General features: G+C 34.2%; 1 protein-coding gene across 1 annotated transcript in view; it reads right to left on the bottom strand.

The window, feature by feature from the left end:
- LOC136041279 (facilitated trehalose transporter Tret1-like) overlaps window positions 1-24355 on the bottom strand; it is a 40843-nt gene extending 16488 nt beyond the window's left edge. Inside the window, exons 1-4 of the mRNA XM_065725888.1 lie at window positions 24238-24355; window positions 6169-6301; window positions 2828-3042; window positions 470-717 (exon numbers count right to left, since the gene is read on the bottom strand). Coding sequence (XP_065581960.1) covers window positions 470-717; window positions 2828-3042; window positions 6169-6301; window positions 24238-24285 — 644 coding nt within the window. The 5' untranslated portion in view covers window positions 24286-24355. The remainder of the gene's footprint in view (window positions 1-469; window positions 718-2827; window positions 3043-6168; window positions 6302-24237) is intronic.
- Window positions 24356-26855: the final 2500 nt, after the last annotated feature.

Raw genomic sequence — 26855 nt, 5'->3', positions numbered from 1 at the left:
AACCTGCACATACTCCTCCTCCACCTCTACTCTATTCAAATTCTCATAGTCTGATGAAAGAAGAATGTAGTTAAAGGTTCTTTTTATTTTAGGTTTCATTTTTGTTTGTTTTTGTTTTTCTTGCTTTGTTTTTTCAATGTTTTTCCCAAGACTGAAAAGTTTAACAGCAAAAAAATCATTATAGAAAACACAGTGCTAGAAAAAGAGGGCTAATCTTTTTAATTTCTTACGCCGAATTACCTTTAATTGTATTATAATTAATCTTTTTAACTCCTCAAGATTGAGTCTAAGGACACGGAGCTAGGAAAAACTGGTTTCTTTTTCTTTATCAATATTATTATTGTTTTTATCATTGATTCCAGATAAACAAACTCACTCATGTAATTTTTGATAATTTGTGCTGTTTTGTGGTAATATTTTAGTCTTTAGAGCACAAAAAATTACACAAATATAAAAATTCAAAACCTACTGTCCACGGAGCCTTTTCAGTGCTTTTTGGGCATCATCCACCCTCCCTTTCTTCAAAAGCCAAACAGGAGATTCAGGATGAAACCACATTGACAAATATGCAATTGGAAATGCAAGCTGACAAAGTGTTAGAACCCTCCAGTCCACAAATGCCCCAATGACGTAGCAGACAAGGATTCCGAGTGCAAGAGCGACAGAAGGAAGGCTTGAAACAGCTCCTCGCAGTTCTGGTGTAGCAATTTCACTTGTCTAAAATAAGAAAACATTTTTCTTGTATTTGTGTTTCTTTATTATTATTATTATTATTATTAGTTTTTTTATGGTGCAACATGACTAATGCAACATCGTTTTTTATGGTGCAACATGGTGCAACCATGTTTAAGTTGACAGTATTTGTCAACTAATTTGACAGTAATTTTATCAAGACAATTTTTGACAAGAAAAATTTTTTGACAGTAATTTTTTTGACAAGAAAATATTCATAGTAGGGGCGGTAAATAAAAAAATCTAGATGGGTTATGCAAGAAATTTTGCAAACCGAGAAAAATATAGGAGACATTTTATGGCCAAATTATACTCTACTGTTGGGAGTTATTTAGCCGCTTCCGATGTAATTTTGTATTCTGAAACCTTTTATTCCCATAGCCATGGTCTTCTCTGGTTTATTTTTGATTATATTTTTTCTCTTGTGCTTTGTTATTATCGTTACCCCCCTCCCTCTTATATGACTACATGTGTGGATATAAATAAAATAAATTAATAAATAAATTAATTAATTGGGAGGAGTAAAAGAAAATGAAAGAAAAAAAAATGTAATGTCAAATAAAAAAAGAATAAAACTTCATTCTTTAATATTTAGATTTTACTACAATATTTTTAAATTGATTGAAAAATTCCACATTCTAAAAAAATAAAGTTTGAAAATTGCCACCAAAGGCTTTAAACATAAATAAAAAAATTTTTAACACTCACATTTTATCGTTTATATCAGTATTTACTATGGTAGATATATTTTTTGAAAACTGAGACATCCTTCTTTAACGTTTGGATATATCAAAAATATATTACCTCTTTTAAATTTTTAGTTATACCCAGTTAAAACGATTTACTTCTACATAGGCTATGGGGGAATCTTTTTAATTTTTTTCATACAAAGGTGGGTTGAAACCGGGTTTGAATTAGTTTTAAAAGTTTGCTTTAAAACATTCTCAAACGTGTTCTTTAATTACAGTGTTTTAAGGGTACATTTTATAAATCAAACTTGCATAATTGGAGTAGTATGTTGACTCTAAGCGTGACATATTTTAAGCCACAAAAGCTAATAGTTGAAATGCTATGAAAAACACTACGGAAACGAAAATCTGGTATATATAACTTTATTTGCCAACAGGTAAATAAATTTAACTTATTGTTCGGATCAAAAACTATAATAAATGGATGGATACATATGAATTTTTTTAAGATAAGTTTTAGAATGTAATTAGTAAGTTTTCTATAATAAACAATTTTTGTGTACTCTTTTGTTAGTTCTTGTATTCTAACCATTTGGGTTTGTCCCTTTTTAGGAAAATAAATTTTAATTGTCTAAGACTGTTTCATAATACAACTTTGTGAACGGAAAAGCCAAATCAGTTAGCACTTATCATTTATTTTTATTTTTTTTTTTTATGTTTTTCCCAGAACCAAGAAATTTTTACAGCCAAAAAAAATTCATTATAGAAACACATGGTGCTAGAAAAAGAGGGTTATATGTTTAATTTCTAATATTCATAATACCTTTCTAATATTCTTTCTAATATTCATTACTTTATAATACCTCTCTAATATTCATAATTACCTTTAATTTTATTATAAATAATCTTTTTAACTCCTCGAGATCGAGCCTATAAATATAGAGCTAAAAAAAATACTGGTTAAATTCTTTTTAATTTGTACAAAACTTCGTTTGAAAACTTCTCCGAGAAGTGGAATTTTTCTAAAATTTAGAATATATAAGTTTTAAAATTTATAATTTGACATCCTAATTCATGCCAAGGCACACAATTACACTTATGTTTTAAAAACAATTACGCAAAATTGTTGGTATTAAAAATTTTGATTTCACTTTATAATTAAGCAAAACAATAGAAAAATATAAGCGGTAATAAAAATTAAAGGTAAAAATAGTAAAAATCAAAACAGAGCAAACTTTAAGAAATTAATACGCAGAAATTGATGGCCATGATAGCTTTCTAAGCGCATTCTCAAATTTGTAGTAAAAAGCTATATTAGGCCCATTTGAGTATCAAAAAAACTTTCAGGAGCCAAAAAACTCTGCTACCCAGGGTTAAAAAAATCGAAGGAGATTTAAGTAACCTACATAAATTTGAGATGCCATTGTGGTTGAAATGTCAACCATACCCGTGAGAATTCTACCAATGAATATTTGAGTTGGGTTAGTTGTTAGAACTGTCAAAAGGTGAGCCAAAATGTAAAATGGAGAAATGAGAAGCATAGTTCCTCGTCGTCCAACATAATTCGTTGAAACGAAAGCCAATACTGCGCCAATTGTTGACCCAATGGGTATACCACTAACTGAAAACAATTAAAAATAAGTAATTAAGGCTTATCATCTTGAACCAAATAATCGCAACTTCGCTGCAATAAGCTTAGTTTGATTGCGTAATTTCAACATGTTTAAAAGAAAATCAATTGTCCCCAAAAATCTATTAAACTATGATTGTCACGCCTAAAGGAGCAATTAAATATAAGAAAAAAAACTAGTTTTTTCAACTGAAAGTAGGGAGCGACATTAAAACTTAAAAAGGAACAGAAATTATTCCGTATACAAAAGGGGTTGTCCCCTCCTTAACGTCCCGCTCTTTACGCAAGTTTGACTCTTACTGACAGTTCTACTTTCTAAAACAATAAAAAACTTCAGCGTAAAGAACGGGATTTTAAGGAGGGGACAGCCCCTTTTTTGGCTAAATGGCTTTCTCATAGTTTTGATCAGATTTTGATTAAAAAAGTGGTGGAGACTAGAACTTTTTTACGAAGGTTTTATTAGTAATAAATATACGTAATTTACGAATTAACTTACGTAACAAACTTCTATATTTGTACATTTTTATTACGTATATAAGGGGGTGTGCCACCTCATCAACACCTCGTTCTTTACACTAATACATTGAATTTTGTCACAATCCTATTTGAATCACCCCTGAATCACAAAGGCCGTAGAATAAATAGTTGAAATAACTAAAAACACTTTAGCGTAAAGAGGGAGGTATTGGGGGGGGGGAAGAGACGAACGCCATTATATACGTAATAATTTCTGTTCGTTTTAAGATTTAATGCTGCTCCTTACCCCCAGTTGAAAAAACTTTTTTGTATTTATTTTCTCATTGTTTTTTAAATAACCCTAGAAAATTTTGCGCCCCCTTCATGAAAATTTTCTTCTCTCATGATAAATTCTTCTATGTAGAGATCCTCCCACGTAATCACCTCCCCTCCCCCCGACCCACCCAACCTCCAATGCAGAAAAGTCCCCCTGAAAACGTCTGTACGCTTCCCAATAACCATTACTATGTCTAAGTTGGGTTTATGCTCAAAGTTTGTAACTTCCAGCCCCTCCCCCGGGGACTTTTGGGGATTAAGTCGTCCCCTAAGGCATAGTTATTATTTTTTTCGCTATGCTGAACAAAATGGCAATCTCAAAATTTTCATCCGGTGACTTTGGGAAAAAGTGATCGTGGGTCGAGTGGGTTGAGTGATCAAATTTTTTGGTCACTTAAAAAGGGCACTATAACTTTATATTCCCGTTAGAATGAGCCCTCTCGCGACATTCTAGGACCAATGTGTCCATAAAATCATCCCTGGGGAAAAAATAAATAAAAAATAAACACGCATCCGTGATCTGTCTTCTGGCAAAAACATAAAATTCTTCATTTTTGTAGATAGGAGCTTGAAACTTCTACGCTAGGGTTTTCTGATGCGTTGAACCTAATAGCGCTCGTTTCTTTTCTATGACTTTTAGGGGGTGTTTCCCCTATTTTCTAAAATAAGGCAAATTGTCGAGGGCTCGTGACTTTTTATGGGTAAGACTAAACTTGATGAAACTTATATATTTAAAATCAGCATAAAAATACCATTCTTTTGATGTAACTATTGGCATCAAAATTCTGTATTTTAGAGTTTCGGTCACTATTGAGCCAGGTCGTTTCTTACCACGAACTGTTACCACGAACTGTTTGATAAACTTCTTGATTGCACAAAGGGGCTGAAATTTATGTTTCTATGAGATTTTATTCCAGCAATTTTTCACTCTAGCTAGTTTTTGTGGAAAATATTTCTCTAATCTTTTCTACCTTTTGATTAAATAAGAAGAACATCTAAAACATTGACGCTACAACAGCAACCCATACCGCAATGAACTGGATTTTGTTGCTTCATTTACAGGGTAATATCAGGGTAAAAATCGTATAATACACGATTTTTTCACATGAACTGGCTAAATATTTCTATGGTTCATTCATTTTGTTAATTACAAAAACAAATGACTGAATATATTGCCAACCACGACTCTCGAAAATTCATACTGGTTGAATTAGTTTAAAGATCTATATTCTTGTAAGTTTTGCTGTGGATGGCCCTTAGATATAGAGCCAAAATATTCATTTTCTTTTAAATTATTTTTTTATTTAACTATAACATCTCCGTGACTTGTATTAAAACTATTCATACCAAAAAACTTTTATTTTCCAATATTTTTTTTTCCATTTTATAATTCTCCATTATAGGGCAGCATTTCCTTTTCGCAGTGTTGCTACATTGAACCGTGAAAATAAATAAAAAGGAATTTGTGATTTTACTTCTCGAAAAAAAGAGCCAAAATTCCACGTTGGGTTTGAGCAAGTTTTACGGTCTTAGAAATTCTCATTGCTTTACCTATTGTTTGTTTTCTACGATGAAAGGGCAGTGTGGTCTTCATCATATTTTAGATCGAACTTAATTTTTGAAGGTATTACTCCTTACTAGATTTCTTTTCAGTGTCACTATGAACATTGACTCTGCTGCCAAAAAAATATGGGGTTTTGGGAAAATTGTATCTTACTTTAAGCAAGTAGTTTTCAACTCTTAAAATGGGAACTAGAACTGTCAGTTTCCAATGGAAAGAGCCCCCTCTCAAGTTTCTACCGCTCCCCTTTCTATACAAAACAGCAAGTTGAAGAAATAATACATGAAAGCCATATCGTATGTTACTAGGTGCTACAATATGGAGGAACATGATAACATTGAATATCATCCTTGTTAAAAATATCAGGTTTGTTATTTATGAAAACGTAATTGAAGTGGTATTTTCTACTCATCCTCTTTTTTTTCGTATCTTATAAAGAAATATTCACTTCATTTGTTCAGTACTGTTATATTTTCTTTTCTTAGCTGTTGCTTGGCACCATGCCCTCGCAAGCTTATCTTTTCTTCTACTGCTGATTACTCTTCTGTATTTTGATCTACAATAGATTATTGCAGACCTAATAATGCTATTTCCAATACTCGGATATCCTTTTTAAATTCTTAGAGGAAAAAGTTCTTGTATGAAGCTAAAAGAATTTTTTCTCACTTTGTTGTAAAACTATGAAAATGGCATATATTTTAGTTAATTTTGAGCAGGAAGATATAGCTTTATTTGTCATACTGATATAATTTATGCTGCCTCACCTATCCAGTCTAGATCAGTTGCTGTTGCGTTTACGCTTAAATCGTCCCTAATGCTGGGGCCTGCTGGAGATCCCCAACCGTCGTCATATCCCAGGGCAAAAGAGCCAACTGAAGCACAAGCTGCGACGAAAAACTGGAATTATAATAGAATTGATTAATATGGATGAAATGATACTAATTTTTGCAGCGACTCTGCGTGGCAGCCAGAAGATAAGTCTGCTGGCGAAATGAATAAATGAATGAATGACTGTATTTAAAGCCATTTTCCAGGCCGATAAACATACATATATAACAACAAACAAACTAAATTATGTAACCATCGACTTTCGAATAACAAGACCCTTCCGGACAAAATTTGCCACTACTACTATATTTATTGTCGACGTCGACTTCAAAGTTCCAAGAAGGGGCTCACGACCACCCACCCCAAGAAAACTTCCTCTTAGCTCATTTAGCCCCTGACACCTGAAAAGAAAATGGTCTAGCCCATCAAAATCACCGCAAATTGGGCAAGTATACCGCATTTCTGGGTAACACCTATTTTTCCAAATACTGTAAAGAGGGAGACAGTTTGCTCGCATCTGCATCCAAGACCTCAGGGATTCTTTTGGAATCCCTAATTTAAAATATAACTCTTCACCATAATTTTCTTTCACCTTATAGTAAGAACTTAAGCTTTCCGACTGGCTAAGGTCGTTCTTATCATTTCTGAATTTCTTGGTCTTCCAGCCTTGTTTGGATCTCTGACAGAAAGGCTTTTTGATCTGAGATTGGGCCATCTCCTCCATTCCATGCATACGATAGACCTGTGCTGTCCAGTAGTTTTTTGACATGGGAATAATTGAACCGAAAACCTCCGATTTTTTTTTTCGGGGGATTTGAAAGTCATTAGCTTATTGGAGCAATGCAAAAAATATTGATGAATCTAAACGCTCAACGAAAAGATACGTTATTTGACGTAATAATTAAATTTAAAGTAATCTCTATAGTGGGAATTTGGCTTTCCCTTGCGTACATAACATTGGGGATGGTCTGAAATTTTTTAATTTTCTTCGTTTGGTTAGAGGATGAAACTTTCTTTTTGATGTGTGATTTGGCTAGTCGTAACATTTGTGACTTTCACTTTATTATGTGTTTGTTTACGTACACCATGGGATTCGAAACATTTTGATTTCTAATCGTTTTCGCAAGAAGAGCGATTAATCCACTCGTAGACTATTTGGGTAGTTGACATATTAAGGAAGCGAGGTTAGGTTATATCAAATCACCCAAAAATCCGGAAACATAATCGAAAAATATTCACCTTTTATGGTAAATTTCTTTACAATTTTTTTTTTTAATTTGAAATTTTAAGCGCATTCCGACAGTCCAACCTGATAACTGTTCCTAGGAGCAAAGTTGTCAACGTCGACTACCACGACTACCTTCGACTTCACAATTTGATTTTCATTGACGATCAGACAGTAACAACTAAAGTTTCAATGAAAATATTACTTTAAAAGTGTTATTGCCAATTTTATAATCATGCTCATTAGAAACAGATTATACTATTGACATCAAAATTTTTTTGAAATTTTGTTTGAATTCTGCAAAACTAGAAATATTATTATCTTATTGTTTAAAATAAACATAATTTTACAGATAGTTCACTCCTCATAAACAATCACAAATTAATGATTTATTTGCATGGTTTATGGCTGTGTGTTCTGTGCTAAAGCTAGATAGGAACGATGTTTGACTTCCAGTTTTTGGAACTGCAATAGTATAAACAAGTGTCTCTAATTTAAACAGTGAAAAATGCTCAATTTCAAGTTTTACCTCTTTTTTCCTTCAAACTTGGAGAAGGGTCATTTTATCATGCATAAGTTTAGGGTATAACCTGGTATGCTAATTGGACTTCCGTTGGTTATATGAAAAGTTTTATGCAACGATAGAATTATAATTGTTACAGTATATCATGTATAAGTTTGATCGAACACATTTTCCGTTTTAAACATCTCTAGAACCTATAAAAAGATGCTTCAATAACATCGATGTTATATTTGAACCCACGTGTTTGTAAATATTCGATATGTTCTTGTCATGTTGTGCGTGATGTTTTTTTTCGAGCCTATAACTACCTTTTTCCAATTTTTCGAATAATCGTCTGAGTGCAAATTGGTACGGCCTTCATAGACAATAGGTACGGTCTATAATTACATTTCTCCCATTTTTCAAACATAGACAAAACACACCCCTTGGAAAACAAATTTATTTCAAAGCACAACATTTGAATAAACATCCAGACTGCATTGATTCGCGACATCTGTGAAATTGCTGGATGTCTTTCATTGAAAATAAATTGATACCAGATTCTGCAAAATTAACGTCAAGATTTGTCCAGTAACCAAGAGTCTCGCTGTATGCTTATACTGGAGTTTGCCTTACATAAGAATGGAATAAATGAGACCAACTATCAAGAATCTTGGCCTCTTTTCCCTTTTTTTATCTCTCACGGTTCCATCTGTTGTGCTTTATTAGCTGAACATCGTTAGGGATCTCTTTGAATCGAAAGACGAGGCTTCATTGCCTTGCTAATTTTGCTACCCACGGAATTTAAAGGTGTGTAGAAACAAGAGTGTGGATTGCTAATTTCTGTGCTTCGGAAATCCAGTAAAGTGATACAGATAATATGATAGTGCCTCTATGCATATAGAGTACCAGTAAAAAAAAACAGTTGCTAAAATCACTATGCTAGGAAAATAGAAGGCAATGGTAAATACAGAAGGAAATGGAAGACAAGTATTTCTTGATAAATTACCTCCATTTCCCACCAAGAGCCAAAATGTACAGTCGCAAGATATTAGACATTCAAAAAGTATCAATTGTTGTTCTACGTATATTGGGAGATACTATTTTGTCATCTATTTTATTTTTTAGTTTTCAGAGGGTAATGGCAGTAGCAAGTGGCTATTCTGATTTTAGATGCCTTTATGTACCAAAATTAGCAGGCTGTTGCCCGAGCTTAGATCCAAAGGAGTACCTCGCTACCTTATATAGCGAGGGCCCAATTTTAGTGAGAACCTCACAATTCTTTCTGGTTTCTGTTTCAAGTCCCGATTTGTGACTATAGAATATACTTTCGGCAATGTCTGTCTGAATAAAAAAAAGTCTGGAGTTCATCTTAAGATTCTTGGAGTGGGTAGATATGCCTGTATCGGAATTTATTTTGGAGGGAACTTTATATTTGAAGGCGAGAGGGGTGAGCTCATCAAAATCTCCAGGGATTGGAAGCATCATCAAAACATAAACATTTAATAGGGATAGCAGGCTATGGATCAATAATCCCTCTTTTCAAACCTTGCAGTCGCACCGATCCGAAGGCAGGGGTCACGTCCCCTAGATTCTGAAAATATCTTGTTATTTCCATTTATTAGCTTTCCTGTATTTAAGCTATGCGCTATATCGGACCAGTGAGAAAAGCTTATTGGTGCCTTATACTGATAATCCTTACGATTTGTTTTTTTATAGCTATCAAATGGTGTTGTTACTTTTAATGAGCTAGTTATGAGTCGTTCTTTCAGTCCCATTCTTCTTCAAGCAGGGAAATCGCCACTATCCCCTGTTCTAGGTATGTATGCTCAAGTTTGTTCTCCTTTGTCAAATATCTTCACTGCGATAAAAAGAAGAATGTTTGTATCCCCCTTCCACCCATCGCCATATATTTATCAGTTGGCACCGATGATGCTGGGGAAATATAGGCATCACTGGATAAATAAAGATTATCAAAAAAGTGACCGATCCCAAGCCAGGTATATGTGATAAGTATGCCCTCAAAATAACAGTACACTAAGATTACTTAATTTTCCTTAAACTACCATATTAACATGATCCTGTACGCTTTTGGGACCCTTGGGCAAGCGCCCATTGACCTCATGCATTGACACCGGTTCTGTCCTCTAATACTCTCTATTTTCCTGTGTAGTTGAAAAGTTCCTAACATCCAATACAGTTTATAAAAACAATGTTCTCTCCGAATCACGGCAAAACGAAAACTGCCTTCAATGCTCTCCCGGATTATTGATTTGCGGTGATGAGTATCGGCATCAGGAAAAGTTAACCAAGTGAGAATAGTTCAATATTCATCCTAGTCGTATGAAACTTCAACACAATTATGAAGGAAGATAAAGCAAAAAAGAAAGTCACTGGTCTTCAACTCTCATTGTATAATAATACAAATATTTAATTTAAAATGGAATTAAATATGTAAGAGAATAAAAGGCATAAGTCCAGGGCCCTACGAGAAGCCGTATTGGGGTTTTAGCCCTTGGCCCCCCCTTATTGTCGGATCTGACAAAAAACCCGATATTTAAAGCAAGAATACATAGTGATTTTTAGCAAGAAAAAATGGAAATTTCTTCTTATTTTTAACTTTGCTGATCCTGATAATAAGTTGAAATTCACTTAATACAAAGATGTTTTTAAGGACGATAAAAATGTGTGCAAATATGCAGCTTTATGCACACACAAAAACAAGGGTTTATGGCACTGATTTTTAATGTTTATGTTTTCTGTATGTTCTATTTTATTAGTTTTCTGTATGTTCTATGTTTCACGTATCCATAGGTGTTTTTTTTATTTTATTTCACATGCTATATAGCCTTATAATAAATCCTATAAAAATGTGCCGTTAAAAATTAAACATGGGTTGATTTTAGTTTACAGTAGCATAGTTTTTTATGTGCTGCCTCCGTTATAAAAGAAATGGCCAAGTCGTATCTTTAAGAAAATGCCTTAATTTCTGCATTTTAATGAAATTCCTTAAAAAAAAATATTACTGTTGTCTTTTTCCCAGGGGCAATTGTGTCGAACCAATTGGTCTAGAAAATCAAGAGGGCTCATTCAAATGGTTGTTAAAACTTGTAATGCCCATTTAAAGTGACCTTAAAATATTAGAGGGCAACTGGTCCCGTAAAAATTCTGAGATAACCATTAGGTTCGATATACGGTCCAATAAATTTGCCTTCGGGGATGATATACCTCCCTCCTCCATAGTCCCTTGGGACAGGGCTGTTTTTCCACAATTTGTCCATGGTTCACATATAGTATTTGCTATTGAGAAATATACTATTTTTCTTTGGGGGGGGGATTTATCTGGGTAGAAGGGAGAGGATTTTCAAACGAGAGAAATTTACCTAGGGAGGAAATTCTCGGGGGCCTTTAGGGGAAATTATTCACAGGAGAAGGAAGGGGATTTCCTGGCATGACTTGAAAAATGACCAGAAAGTAAATTAAAAAAGCAGTTTTTTCATCCTTAAGTAAGGAGCAACATTAAAACTGAAAAAGAACAGAAATTATTCCGTAAATGAGGGGGCTGCTTCTTCCTCGGCCCTGGCTCTGTATGTTAAAATTTGGGTCTTCGTCAAAATTCTTTAAAGAGGACAGCTAAAACACAAGGGCCGTTGAATTTGAACGAGAAGTATTTTTAAAGAGCTTCAAGACTTTAGTGTTAAGAATAATGGCTGAGGAAGTGGCAGCCCCCCCCCCCCATATACGGAATAGTTTCTGTTCGTTTTAAGTTTTAACCTTGCTCTCACTTTCATTAGAAAAAAACTTGTTTTATACAGTTTAATAAAGTCCCAAAAGGAAAGAAAATGCTAATGAATTTCAGACTTTTGCCACTTTATTCTCGTCCATAATAAGGTTCATTGATAAAACCCAGGATCTTCAAATCTTTAGTCTCTTATGATGAAATACAAATTAAACAAGTACATAAGTGATCCGCTATGTAAGTACACAAGGTAAGAAAAGTAATTAAAACAAGTATTTAACACAAATTCAAACTTCCATTAAACTCCATTTGCTTCTGGAACTGTTTCCCTTCTTATGAAAAAAGGATTAAAAAGAATCCGGTTTAATTGTTTTAGATTTTTTGAATTTTATTTTTTAGTTTCTCTTTGGACAAAAAAATGGGTTCTTATTACTAAATTTCTTCTTCCTGATATTACAATAAAATTGGAAGTACTACACAGAAAGGTTTCAAATACTGCTTGTAACCGTATTCCTCCGCATCATCGCCTTATCGGTTTTTTTAGTCGTAAGTTACTTTTTCTTTTTTTCGTTTCTTTGTTTCTTTTTTCCTTTTGTTTTTTTTTCTTTCTTTTGTTATTCCTCGTTTTTTAGTATTGTAAAGAGTGAGTAAAAACTAAATAGTAATAACAATAAAGATAGCTTGCGTCCATATTTCTCTATGTTACTGCTTTATTAGATTCTGCAAGTTGTGAGTTTTTTCTTCTCTCTTCTCCCCTTTTATGTTTTTCTCGTTTGTTTTATCGTCTTTTGGTTTTTATGTGGTACTCTGCAATTAGTTTCCATATGATTTTTATTTTGATTTGTGTTATATTGTTATGTGTTTTTCTCCGTGTTACTCCACATTTTATACATTTGTATAGCGTGAGTCAAATATCTAACTATATAAAAATAAGTTGTTTGTTTGTGTGTCTGTCTGTCGACTGACGTCATTATAAGGATTGAGCTGTATGTCATCATGAAGTTAGTTGTCGTCATGTTTGTTATGACGATGCTTAGTATATGACGTCATTATAAGTATTTAAGAAGATCGTTCAAAGAGAAATTTTTATTTGTGAGAAGATGGTTCAAAGAGAAATTTTTAATTGTAAAATGACTGAAGAACCTACAATGGCAACAGCTGAGGAAGCTGCTCAAAGAGTTTATGCCAAAAGACTTGCGGCTGATAGAGAAAGTAAGAAAAGAAAGCGTGCCGAGGGATCACAAGAACATCATGAAAACAGGCTTGCGGCTAATAGAGAAAGTATGAAAAGAAAGCGTGCCGAGAAACCACAACAACAGTGCGAAAACAGGCTTGCGTCTCAAAGAGAAATCACCAAAAGAAAGCGTGCCGAGGAATCTCAACAACAGCGTGAAATTAGGCTTGCGTCTCCAAGAGAAATCACCAAAAGAAAGCGTGCCGAGGAATCACAAGAGCAACCTGAAAATTTTCGCCAGGCATTCAGGTACAGCCCAGTCGATGATTATAGCTTGAGTAGATGGGTTCAAATCGGGACTATGTCTAAAATTTGTCCCCATTGCAAGGCCTTGAAATTCAATGGTGAAACAATGGGAATGTGTTGCGCCTCAGAAAAAGTTAAACTTCCTCTACTGGCTGCACCACTAGAGCCATTGAAAACTTTGCTTACTGGAACTACGTCAGAATCTAAGCGTTTTTTTTTATCACAGATCAGAAAATATAACTCATGTTTCCAAATGACGTCGTTTGGTGCACAAATCGAAAATCCAGATCAATTTATGCCTACTTTCAAAGTAAAAGGGCAAATTTATCACAGAGCAGGGTCCCTTCTACCATTCTCAGGCGAGAGTCATAAATTTTTACAACTGTACTTCATCAGTGATAGAAAATCTGAATTGAATGCACGTTGTGAAATTTCTCCCGACGTTGAAAGGAATATCGTTTCCCAATTGCAACATCTTTTCCACAAAAATAATAATTTAGTGCGTCTGTTCAAAACAGCCATCGATTTGATGCCTACTGATACGCATAAAATTATTATTTCCGCTGACAAAACGCCTCCTGGCCAACATGTGCGTAGATACAATGCTCCAACTATCGACGAAGTGGCAATCGTTATGGTCAGTGATCAGTTTTTACCTCGAGATATTATTCTTCATAAGCGAAACGCTCAGTTGGTAAGAATTACTGAAACTCATCGATGCTACGATGCCCTATAATATCCTATCATTTTTAGGGATGGAGCCGAAGGCTATCACTTTAATATTAAATTGATAAATCCAGCCACTAACAAAGAAATGAATAAGAAATGCAGCGCAATGCATTATTATTCCTATAGACTAATGATTCGGCAGGATGAAGACAATTATATTTTAAATGCCGCCAATTGTTTCACCAATACATCGTTAATATGTATGCGAAAATTGAATCAGAACGTTTGCTATTTATCCGTCTGAATCAGACCAAGCTCCGCTCTGAACAATACATTCATTTGCGAGATGCAGGTGTAAATGACGGTAATACCACAAACGTTGGAAGATTAACGATTTTACCTTCGTCATATGCTGGCAGTCCCCGTCATATACATTAATATGCTCAAGATGCTATTGCGTATGTTCGTCTCTATGATCGTCCAGATTTATTTATTACATTTACATGTAACCAATCTTGGTACGAGATACAGCAGCTTTTACTTCAAGGACAATCGGCGGTTCATAGACATGACATTACGGCCCGTGTCTTCCGGCAAAAATTGAAATCACTGATAAACTACATAGTAAAATTTAAAGCGTTTGGGTCAGTGCGATGCTGGATGTACTCAGTGGAATGGCAAAAACGAGGACTGCCACACGCACATATACTAATCTGGCTACAATATACAATTACTTCTAGTGAAATTGATGATGTGACTTCCGCTGAAATACCTGATGAAAATGTCGATAAGGGCTTTTATGGTATTGTGGTAAAAATATGATACATGGACCTTGCGGTGCACTGAACGAAAAATCATCATGCATGGCCAAAGGAAGGTGCACAAAGAAATATCCTCGACTTTTAGTACCTAACACAATTACTGGCAATGATGGTTACCCACAATATAGAAGAAGATTTACTGAAGATGGCGGTAAAACAGCAATAATAAAGAAGCGTAACGAGATACCATGTGAATAATTAAATAAAATTGTATCCCAAACTTTTACTCGACTTGAGTTGCAAGTAATAACAACTTCTGGCAACTATTTTTCCTTTTAATATTTTCATATTAATTTGCTAAAAAGAAGCGTAACGGTACCACCATCGAAGTAGATAACCAGTGGGTTGTTCCATATTCCCCTTTATTATCAAAAACATTTAATGCGGACATAAACGTTGAATACTGTAACTCCGTAAAGGCAATCAAATACATATGTAAATACGTCAACAGAGGCAGTGACATGGCAGTTTTTGGCTTGCAGTCCGAAATCAGTGATATCGACGAAATCGTACAGTAATGAAACTGTTTGGCGAATTCTTTCATTTCCGATACATGAACGAAGTCCAGCTGTTGTTCCCTTAGCGGTACATTTACAGAATGGTCAACGTGTTTATTTTTCAGAATCCAAAGTGCAACAAACAGCCCTGAATCCACCGGATACGCCCCCTCCAACTAGGACTGGGGGGGCGCGAAGCGCCACCCCAACAGCTAGTAAATAATAATAATAACATTCTTACATGCCGAATTATGTTGCTGAATATCCCCTGTTATCTTAGTATTATCTTTTTCGACGTAGAAAAAGCATGTAGGTATAAAAATTAGCTGTCACTGAGCCCTTAAACATCTCTCTATGATGTTTCAGTGTTTCTTTCTTTCTTTTTCCGTTTCAGCTTCTTTATCCGGGGACGGAAAAAGAAGCTGAAACAGAAGCTGAAGCGGAAAAAGAAAAATAAGAAGGAGGCACACCACTGCTTCCCATGCAAAAAGTGATTTTTGTTGTTGCTGTTAATCTCCTGAAAGAGACTGTTAATCTTCTGAATAGAGTTTTCATATATTTGGGTTCAAATAATGAAGTTTTTCGTTTTGGCTCGATACAAATTCTTTAGCTGTCAAGCTACTTTTTAAAATGTTCATAAATTTGTCTTAGCAATAAACTTTTACCATTAATATTCGTCAAAATAATAGTTACTATTCCCGAATAAGCTTTAAATGGCGATTTTTCCTCACTTGACACATTTTTTTCAAAATGTGTTTTAAAATTAAAAGTACTATTAGCTACCGGTTGTTCTTTACTCGGTTACGGCGGATACCGCAACCATGATTGACTTTAGGATTTTGATTTTTGCTAAATTGGCCTGGCTTCTTATCTATTAAGATGTAAATGTAAATAATGATGAAGACTATAGTTCCTTTTTTGGAAAAATTTTTGCAATTTTTTTTGGAAAATTTTGCAAAATATAAGATGATAATGAGGAATTTTACGAAGACAATGATCAAAACACATCCTAAGCAAATCTCGACTATATGACTAATTTCCACGTTCGACAAAATACAATACTAATGCTAAAATACAGAAACAAGTTAAAATAAAACTTACTCAAAAAATAAAATAACTAATAGAGAAATATAAAACTTTTATGAGGAAATGAAGCTTAGGGTCTTTCCCAATTTTATATTTTCGTATGTTTTTTTACTATTGAGTTTTTGAGTTTCAATCAGTAAGAAGTAAATGAGAATAAATCCACACATCATAATTGTTTGGAATCTTAAGATACAATTATATTATATCGTATATTATAAACAAAAAACTTCACTGATCTTAACGGCGTATCTAAACACGTCACAGAAACAAAAAATTGTAGCGTTTTTCAGCAGTCTTAGCTATTACTACGGAAATAAAAATAGTTTATATTTTAAAATTTTATGTTAGAAAAATATCAGTTTTCTGCACAGTATATTTGTTATGTGATGTTGCAACTTCTTCAATGTTCTTTTATCAGCACATTGTATAGCAACTGTCCGATTACGCCGCTTATTTACAGCCCGTAATAAAGCTCTTTGGAAATATTTATATAAATATAATTAAAACATAAAAATGGAGGAGATAAAACAAATTTGTGTTTGGAAAACATAAATTTTTTATATTTCTGGTTACATGCAGGGGCCCTATAACTGGTAACCAAAATATCATATTATTGTTCCAATTATTAGGTTAGCCAACAAGATCTTGCTTTGCGTTAGAAAATAGGGTATCAATGGTATCAGTCCAAAAATGGCGTCTGTTTCTTCATATTAATTCTACTTATTCCATATTAATTTTCTTTTTTCAGTATGTCAAGCCTTTTTCTTACTATTTTATTTTACGGAATGATTAAATCCTATACTATTATCAGAATGATATATCACTTTCACCATCTAACGTCTTATTTACTGTTATAGCTCATTATATGCATATATTTATATTATTACCTAAAGGGTTTCTTTTTTTTAGTATCACAACTTTTGTTGCTGCTACTCCATGATAACAAAGATTCTAGTAGAAATAGATGCCCTAGGCTCAAAAATTCAGCCTTAACAAGATTAGCATCTCTGCAGATTAATTGTGTTGCGAGAGCAACACTTTGGTTTTGTCCCGTTTTTTTTTGTTTTTTTTTTTGTTTTTTCCTATGCCGCCGATCTCAGCTTATTCCTGGAAACTGGTAAGGGTCTAACCTGTGCGGTATTTACAGATAGTGTAGAACTCAGGCCAGATAGATAAATATGACATTACATTTTGGAAAGCTCAATAGAACTCTTGCCTGAGGCCAAAAAGGATGGTTTTTGCTTGTCCTCGAGCCAGAGCCTATGGTGTGCGAAGTGAAGTGGAGTTATATAGCCTATGTCAGAGAGGAGTATCTGAAGTTGTGCAGCCAAGCTTTCGTTTCATCAAACCATGTTTCTGCTTTCGAGTGGAAAGCTCCGTTCTAGCAGGCAGGCACCAGTTTCAAATTCAAGATGGACTAAAATCTATAAGTGTTAAATATATGCGGTAGTTCCCCGGCCCCACAGCCAATATATCTTCTTTGAGTGATAAATAGAAAAATTTACAGAAATAAAAAAGTGCGATTTTCCCACGGGTCCGAAAGTGCTGCCATCTATTGTTTCTAGCCATTTCTGTTCGTGATTTCAGCTGACTTTACCATTCTTTTTTTTCTACTTGGGATTGCAATAGAGAAATGGTATCAGATATACCTCTTAAACTTTAAAAGTTCTCTCATTGTTAAAGAAATTAGAGCTTATCCTTTGCTCCTTTCTAAGTGGTGGTGTTAGAAAGTTGGCCTCCGGCAAAAAAGTCAACTTTTGAACTAAGACAGATAGAATTTTTTTTCCAATGACAATCGATAGACCTTGATGAGCTGATCAAAGTATATGACATCCATTTTTTGTTACAAAAATTCCTTCATGACATACACCAGTTTGAAAGTTTCAAGGGGTTGACAACTTCAGTGGTAAGGTACACACTTGAACCAAAAATAGGCTGATACCGATTGTGAGATATGTAGGGGACTTCCAAGCAACAGTCGATTATTAGCTTATAATCATCTTTGGCAATGAGGGGTTCGCAACTTTTGCTGATTGGTGTACCTATTATCTGTTTCTGGTGTAATTGATGGTAAGAACAACTTGGTTCCCGATTGTAAGACATGTAGGGGAGTTGTAAGTAATAATCGGCTGTTAGGCTACAATGAATTCAGCGACAAGGGGTTTGGAACTTTTGCTAGTTGGTGTACCCATTATTTGTTTCCGGTGAACTTGGATGTATATCCCGGGAGAGGGACTTGTAAGTAAGAATCGGTTGCTAGAGGAGGCTCACGAGGGGCTACAAATTTGTGCAAATTGTTACACATCTATGGAATCAGGGACCCATAAATTTCCTGTAATGACTCGCCATCCAATAATAAGCGATCCTGGATGGCGAGTCATTACAGGAAATTTATGGGTCCCTGATGGTATTTTGATCCTGAAAAGTTACAGATAGCTTTATAATACCAACTAGATTACATAAGATAATGTTCCAAGTTTCCATCCGTCACGATGTCTACGATTGAAAAGGATAAAGTTCAACTGGCTGCAAAGTCAATTTAGTCCCTTCTTCCAATATTTTTTTTTTTCAACCCTGAGGAATAGCCTTTGATCATCTGATTACTGATTGTGTTATTCTTTGTCTCTCATGGAAGAGGGACTTGTAAGCAAGAATGGGTTGCTAGAGGAGGTTCATGAGGGGCTACAAATTTGTGCAAAATTGGTGCACATCTATGGTATTTGATCCTGAAAAGTTACGGATAGCTTTATAATACCAACTAGATTATATAAGATAATGTTCCAAGTTTCCATCCGTCACGATGTCTACGATTGAAAAGGATAAAGTTCAACTGGCTGCAAACTCAATTTAGTCCCTTTTTCCGATATTCTTTTGCTGTTGTTTTTTCAACGCTGAAGAATTTGATCATGTGATTACTGATTGTGTTCTTCTTTGAATATGCCGTTTTGAAAGCTTTGATAGTTTTGACAACTTCAGCATTTAACCGATAGCGAAGAAACAAAACCAAAGTGTTGCTCTCGCAACACATTAATCGGCAAAGCCGGACAAAGGTTGCCGCAACACTTCACGTTGCCCAGGCAACGTAGGTCTAGTATTAATTAGTCTTCCGGAAAACCTTTTCGGAAAACTATTGCTCCATTGCTCAAGCATCAAAACAATTTTTGAATGTTTAAAAATTTCATTAATTTTAAATATTTAAACATTTTAAATATTGGAGCATCAAACACCATTTACGAAAAGAAGTAACAAGAATATTCCTCAACATGACATTTGCTTACTATATGACATGAATTCTGGCTCAAGAATCGAAATTTGATTTCTCCGTTCCAATCTTTTCAAAGTGTCTTCTTTTGCACCCTCCCAATAAGTTCCTATTTCTCTCAAATTTTTCCTTATGGCATCCTCCCACCTCATTTGGAGACGACCTGCTTTTTGTGTGGCCCTAGATGGTTGGCGAAAAAGGGCGATCTTTGGCAATGTGTCATTCTTCATCCGGAGAACGTGTTCTATCCATATCAACCTTTCCCTCCTTATAACCCTAAAAAGATGTATGGAACATCGATTTTTCTACAGCATTATGTTTGAAATACACTCAGTCAGACGGGTACCCAAGAATCTGGATGCAGTAAAAGGGATTGATGTGAGAAAAGAACTTTGTGGAAACAAATACAAGTTTAATCATTTTAGTACAGAAAAGCAACTTTTAAGTCTCATTGTACCTAATCTCGGCCAAAATTTGAATTTCGCTTCGGCAGCTGGATTTTATGTCACCAGATGAAAAACCTGTCTGCATTTTCGCAATATTCAGTTCATCTCTATTTCAGATCTTTGTAGAAAAATACACCCCTTTCGCTGGAAACTTTGTTCCCCCTTGCGAATTTGTAATCCTTGTCAACTGAATTTTAGTAGTCACTAAATTTCTAGATAATGGAATTTTGAAATCAATATATGGCTTTTTTTCAATGAAATCCCGGAGAGGATCAAAATCAGGGAATTTTTTTAAGTTGGGTGAATGAAACTTTTAGGAATGGGTCTACATTGCCAATTTGGTCACACCAGCATATCTTAACCAGACGTGCATCAACAGAATGAAATTCTAAAACTGATTTCAAGTAATAAAAGTATTCAATTCTATATTTACTCGTTAAAAATTTATGCTTGGTGGTGTTATCATATTCATTTTTTGTCATTTTTTGTAATTTTTCAATGAAATCCCAGAGATGGTCAAAATCTGGGAAATTTCTTAAGCTGGATGAATGGAACTTTTATCGCATTGCCCATTTGGTCAAACCTAACCTATCTTAACCAGACCTGCAACAACAGAATCAAATTCCAAAACTGATTTCAATTTTATAAAAATAATTAATTTTAAATTTACTCGTCAAAAAGTTACGCTTGGTAGAGTTATCACATTCATTTTTTTTTGTCACCTACTGGGATTTTATAAAAGATGGAGGCAATTAATGAAATGATTGGTTAAATAATCTTGCTGCAGCGTATCAAATTGTTCACAATAATGAGCTGTGAGCAAGGATTGACCCGTGGCAATAGTAAGCGAAGCTCTAAAAAAAGAATTTTGATTACAATATACACATCAAAAGAATCGATTTTTTATGGTGATTCCAAATATGAAAAACCCATTAAGTTGAAAGTTATCCCCATAAAACGTACTAATCTAATCTAAGGAAGTTTGTCTATTTTTGGAAAAAGGGAGAAACATCTTGATGAAAATTAAAGCATTCTATTAAGTGCAGATATTAAGCAGATATTAAGTCCCTATCTAGAAAAAAAAGATTATGAAACTTTTTATTTTAATTAGTTTTTTAATTTTTTTTCCCCTGGGACGTTTACATGGACTCAATGGTCCTAGAACATCAAGAGAAGGCTCATTAGAAAGGATATTTAAAATTCTTGTGCTCTTTTTCAGAAGCAAAAAATATTGTCATGGCGCAAAACAATAATTTTGGACGAGAGTACCAAAAAGCTATCTAGTCAAAATTTTGTGACAGGCGATCGACTTAAAATTATCGAAAACAAAAATGTATTTTGAGCTTCTCAGTTTCGGAGGCGGTAATGCCACCCAGTGGCGCATTTGTTCCTAAAGATGAACGTAGATCTCACAAAACAAATAGTTAAGACATGTATTTATTTTAGAGCTTAATTTAGTTAAGCTAATTCATTTGAGGCTTGATAAAATCATGTAGTGCATAACTGCACAGTCACCATTATTTAAGAGGGCCGTTGGATCTTTGAATAGGTGGGGGAAGTGTACCTGAAGCCTAAAAAAGTGCGTCTTTATGCCCAAACATTTTAATATTCCGTAACCCTTTAGATAAATAAACAAGGAGGCTTAGGGGGTGGGGGTGTTGGAAATTAATATTATTTTCACTCATCTCTAATCTATTCATTCCCGAGAATATATTTGGACTAATCCTGTAACATGGTTGCTAAAAGGGATATCTCCCGCTTACTGTGGAAATTTTTTTCCTGCGTAACATAAAAGACCGCATTCACATGCTTATTGCGAGAAAAGATAGCCAGGTGGGGAGGGATCATTATAAGCGTCACACGGGAATTTTTCAGGGGGAGGAAGCGCAAGGGCTACCAGAAGCTTTGCTTTCACCAAGACTTAAATGGAATTATTTCTCATTTTCCTATTCAGATATGCTCTTTTGTCTTTTTTTTGTCCTCTCCCAGCTCCACTGGAGCTGGAATAGCTCTCCTGACCCCAGGGAATTGGTCTCCTCCTTCCAGTTCCACTACCAGAATTAATAGCGTATATCCCTGTAAAATAATATTTGCTCAAAGAACTCTTCTTAAAAACCTTGGAAATAATGATTGGTGATTATTTTTTGGTATGCCCCCCCCCCCATTTTAAATATTTGGGGAGATGAAAATTTTAAGGGATATTTATCATTATCGACACCATGTTATACGAAAAATATGCATGAATGTGAAAAAAGGAGGGAGTTGTAACTCGACTACTTATTTACGAGAAGCTTGGATCAAACAGTTCGCAATGAGAGGCTGTTAGTAAAGAGTTATCCTTGTTAATTGAAACTGAACTCCAAAGAAATAAAAATGTTTTGATTTAAATATATACATATGCAACAACAAAATCTATTATTTATGCTGATTCTAAATATGCAAAATATTTTTTTTAATATAAAGTTGTTCATCATAGCTCTTAACAAAGACAAAATTTAGATAATTTAGAAACAAGAATTAAAGTACCCCAAAAATGGGCATTATTTTAATGGAAATTATGCAAAGAAATTCAACATGCATGAGAAGCCTTAAGCCATTATTCAAAAAATGTCGAGACGTTTTTATTTCTCCCATGAATTGAATGACTATTCAGATGATTTTACGCATGGATGAATATTGGTGAAGCATGCAGCACTAGTGCTGATAGGGGGAAAGCTAACCTTTTATTGTAGTGACAACAGTTTGTTCTGAATAACTATACTTTATTTCAGGGGTGACTAAAACAATAGCTCTTAATGTGATTTTAAGAAATAACAGAAATTAAGTAAAAAACAACTTTTTTAGAATGAAATTAAAGAGTGACACTAAATCTTAAACAAACAAAAATATTCTCTATGTGAGGGGGCTGATCTTCCTCAATCCTAGCTCTTTCTCCCAAAGTTGACCCAGTGGTGAATCCAGGGGAGGCACGGTTAACCCTCCCCCCTGACGTAGTGGTGGATTTGTGTCTGGGACCGCTTGGTCTGGTTTGGGACGAAAGTTTTTTTTTGTAATTGAGTTTTTAATTATTAGGACTGTTTCTTTTTGCAAACAAACTTTGAGACAAGGTTTCAGTTACTTTGTGCGGTCTCTGTTAGATTTTACTAATAACGCATAGCGCCAAAAGGTATTTGATTAAATAAATCCTGGAACCACCCATGAGTTGACCTTGGAATATAATAAGAAGTATTTGAAAAGCAATATAAAGCTTAACTGTAAAAAGCAGAGAATTAAGGAAGGCATCACCCACATATATGAAATAATTTCTTTTTTGTACCCTTTGCCTTCATTAGGAATTTTTTTTTTTTGCATTTAATTCTACAAAAAAAAAAATTTACTTGTTTGACAGTTCCATGTAATTCTTGTTTAAAGTTACCCGCCAAATTCAATAGCATTTCTAAATATCTTAGAAATGTGCAGAATTCTAAAATGGGAGAAACGCCCTAGAAGGTATTGTGGTCTTGACAAGAACTATCCTGTTAAATCTGGTATTTCTGAGAATTCAGTAGCAAAGGGGTTCCCATAGCCTATTTATCGGCAAAAATCGAAACTTTCGTTGTTCCCTTGAAAATCTTATTCAGGTACAAATGCAAAAGAAAGGTCGGCCCTATCTTCGAGGTTCTTTCATTTTTACAATTTTTCCTATAACGTTATGTATTATACCAACCCATTCTGTGTTTTTAAGCAGCTAACGAGACCAAAACGTAAGCACATATAGGGGTTGAAGATTTATAATTGGTCGGAACAACACGATAGCAGTTTTAATGAAAAAGTAGCCAAAATCTAGAGGAAATACAAAACTTTCTGGGTCTTATACACCCATAAAGTGAAGCATAATAACTAAAAGTAATTTAATGATTATAAAGAAGTAATTTAGTTGGAATGTCTTAGTTGGAACGTCTGTTTTTCGTCAATTCCGTTTTTTGGCCAATAAAACTGAATATAATTACTGGCATTATTGAATAATAACTATCATACACTCTAAAGATGAGCTATGTTGTCATATCTTCCTATTCACGAGGATCAGCGACATCAGTGATCTATAGTCTGTATCGGATAGCTTCCAAAATTAATCTAGATCAATCCTCGTAACGCGAACGCGGAGAAAGGGTATAGGGGTAAATTTGTAAACTAATCATCGGGTTCCGCGAACGCAGGGAGGATTTGGCAGTCTTTGGTGCTTCTACATTTCATTCTCAAGTATGGTAATGAAATGTTATTAGTAAAAAAAATTCTTACTTGCCAAAACACGTTCTTGAATTTCATTGGGCTTGAGGACTTAGACATTTTCTTATAAGTCCTTATTCTATCTTCACGTATAAGAAATAAATGAAAAACTATGCAACGTGTCAGGGCATTATAATTGTATTTCAATGTTCACTGATATCAACGGCAAGCCTAATTACTTCTCGGAAGTAAATATTATAATCATATTTGTACAATTGCAAAATTTATTGTAGATATCAAAATATTTAATTCTTGTAATTTTTTTTTATAGTAGACAATAAAATTTTCTTTTAAAAAGATTTTGTTATCGTAAATTTATTGTACTTATTTTATTGCATACTGTCAATATGATGCTAGCTTATTTACAGCCTACACTTAAGCTCTCTGGAAATAGAAGATAGTAGGTTTTATGTGTATAAAAACGGGGGACGAGGAAAACAAATTATTTTCCACACTGTAGTTCATGCACAAGCGAATTGTGCATGAAAGTCTCGTCAGAATTTCAGGAAAAAAGCTTAAAGCTATTTCCGATTTCTGAAACCAATTTCTTCTCTTTTTTATTTTTTCCAGGCATATCTTGATCAAGATGTAATTCAGAACCCCCCCCCCCCCAAAAAAAAAGAAAAATGTGGCCAGCATGTAAAATGAGAGTAGTTATAGAACAATTTCATTTGAGAGCGAGGGCTCAAATTAAGGGGACTTAAGGGGACAAACAAGTAAAGAGTAGCCCAAGTCAGAATTAATCGAAAATTTAAAAAAAGATGTTTTTGTGACCATATATGTAACAATAAAAACTATTTACGCTGATTCTGAATATGCCAACCATATTAATTATAAAGTTTTTCATTATTGCTATTAAAGCATGAAAATGTATAATTTGAAATAGGAATTAAACTCCCCAAAAACAGATACTATTTTAATGGAAATTATGCGATGATATTCAGCACGTTTGACAACCCTGGTCAAAACGTTTGACAACGAAGTCAAAATCCAAAAAGTAAAGAAATTTCTTATTTTTCTTATGAATTCAATGAATGTTCGGATGATATCGGATTTAATCTCGATTATGTTGGTTCTTTAATCCTCTAAGTGCTGAGTTAAGATGAGTACTCAATATTCGGATGATCTCGGATTTAACTTCTAATTTTCTAATCCTCTAATCCTCTAACTGTTGGGTTAAGGTGATTGCCTTGTTTCTGTCCTCTTATTGCAGAGACGATAGCTAATTCTGGATAATTATACTTTACTTCGAAAAGCTAATAAACTAATTGAGCTCTTTTTCTCCAAGCATTGTTGAGTCAAAGTTGAGAGGGTGATAGCCCTCCTTACATTAAGGGTAACCGTTGACATAGTACTAACGACTAACAAAAATTAAGTTATAAAAAGCAAGTTTTTCTATGACTAACATAAAAATATTTGAATGACTCGAAGTTATTTTGTATATGAGGGGGCTGTTCCTCCTCTTTCCCTCGCTCCTTACACTAGATCTATTCAAAAAGCTAATAAACTAATTCAGTTTTTTTTTTCTCCAAGCATTGTTAAGCCAAGTTTGAGAGGGTGATAGCCCTCCTTACATTTAGGGTAACCGTTGACATAGTACTATTGACTAACAAAAAAAAAGTAATAAAAAATAAGTTTTCGTGTGACTAGCATAAAAAATTCAAGCGAATCGAAATTATTTGTATATAAGGGGGCTTTTCCTCCTCATTCCCTCGCTCTTTACACTAAGTTTTGCTTTTTCGCCCAATGCTTTAAAAAAAACTTCCCAAACACAAGGACTGTTGGAATGGGATAAGCACTTTTTAAAGTGCTTTAAAACTTTAGCATAAAGAGAGGGATATTTTAGAGGGGCTGTCCCGCTCATGTGTTGGGTAATCTATGTTTTTGCATAGATTATTAGAGGGGCCCCTTAATTAGATAGGTTATTTTTAGAAGGGCCCTGTCCTCATTTGAAAAAAACATAGTTTTTTAATTTTACATAAAAAGGATTCAATTTTATGTTGATTCCAAAAAGGCTCATTTTGAAGTTACCTGTTGCAAGTTAGTAGCACAAATATTTTAAAGATCTGCAAACTGTTAAATAAAGGGAACCTGATTTGAAAGTTGTCTGATCTTGGTAGAAACTGCGCAGGTAAATTTTACCCGTGGCGAAGGGGTTCCCATAGCTTTTTGTCATCGACAAAATTAGATATTTTTTGTATTTCCCTTAAATATTTCAATCAGCCATAAACGCAAAGGATACTGTCTATAGGGCAAATCTTTTTTCGAAGTGCTGTCCTCTTGGCAATTATTTCTAAAATCTAATATATTACATTAGCTCTTTTTGTATTTTCTAAGCACATCAGGACAAGAGCACAAGGACACTAGTAAACAAAATGTTATGGAAAAAAAAACTGTCTGGAACTTTTGCATACACATAGTGTAGCATAATACCTAAAAGCAGGTTTCTAATTATAAAGAAGTAATTATTTCAGAAGCAATATATATATATATATATATATATATATATATATATATATATATATATATATATATATATATATATATATATATATATATATACTAGCTGTTGGGGTGGCGCTTCGCGCCACCCCAACACCTAGTTTGTGGGGGCGCTTCGCCCCCCCGCG

Source organism: Artemia franciscana, unplaced genomic scaffold, assembly GCF_032884065.1.
Source record: "Artemia franciscana unplaced genomic scaffold, ASM3288406v1 PGA_scaffold_1213, whole genome shotgun sequence".
Lineage (NCBI taxonomy): Eukaryota > Metazoa > Arthropoda > Branchiopoda > Anostraca > Artemiidae > Artemia > Artemia franciscana.
This window is presented reverse-complemented; position numbering and strand designations above follow the sequence as displayed.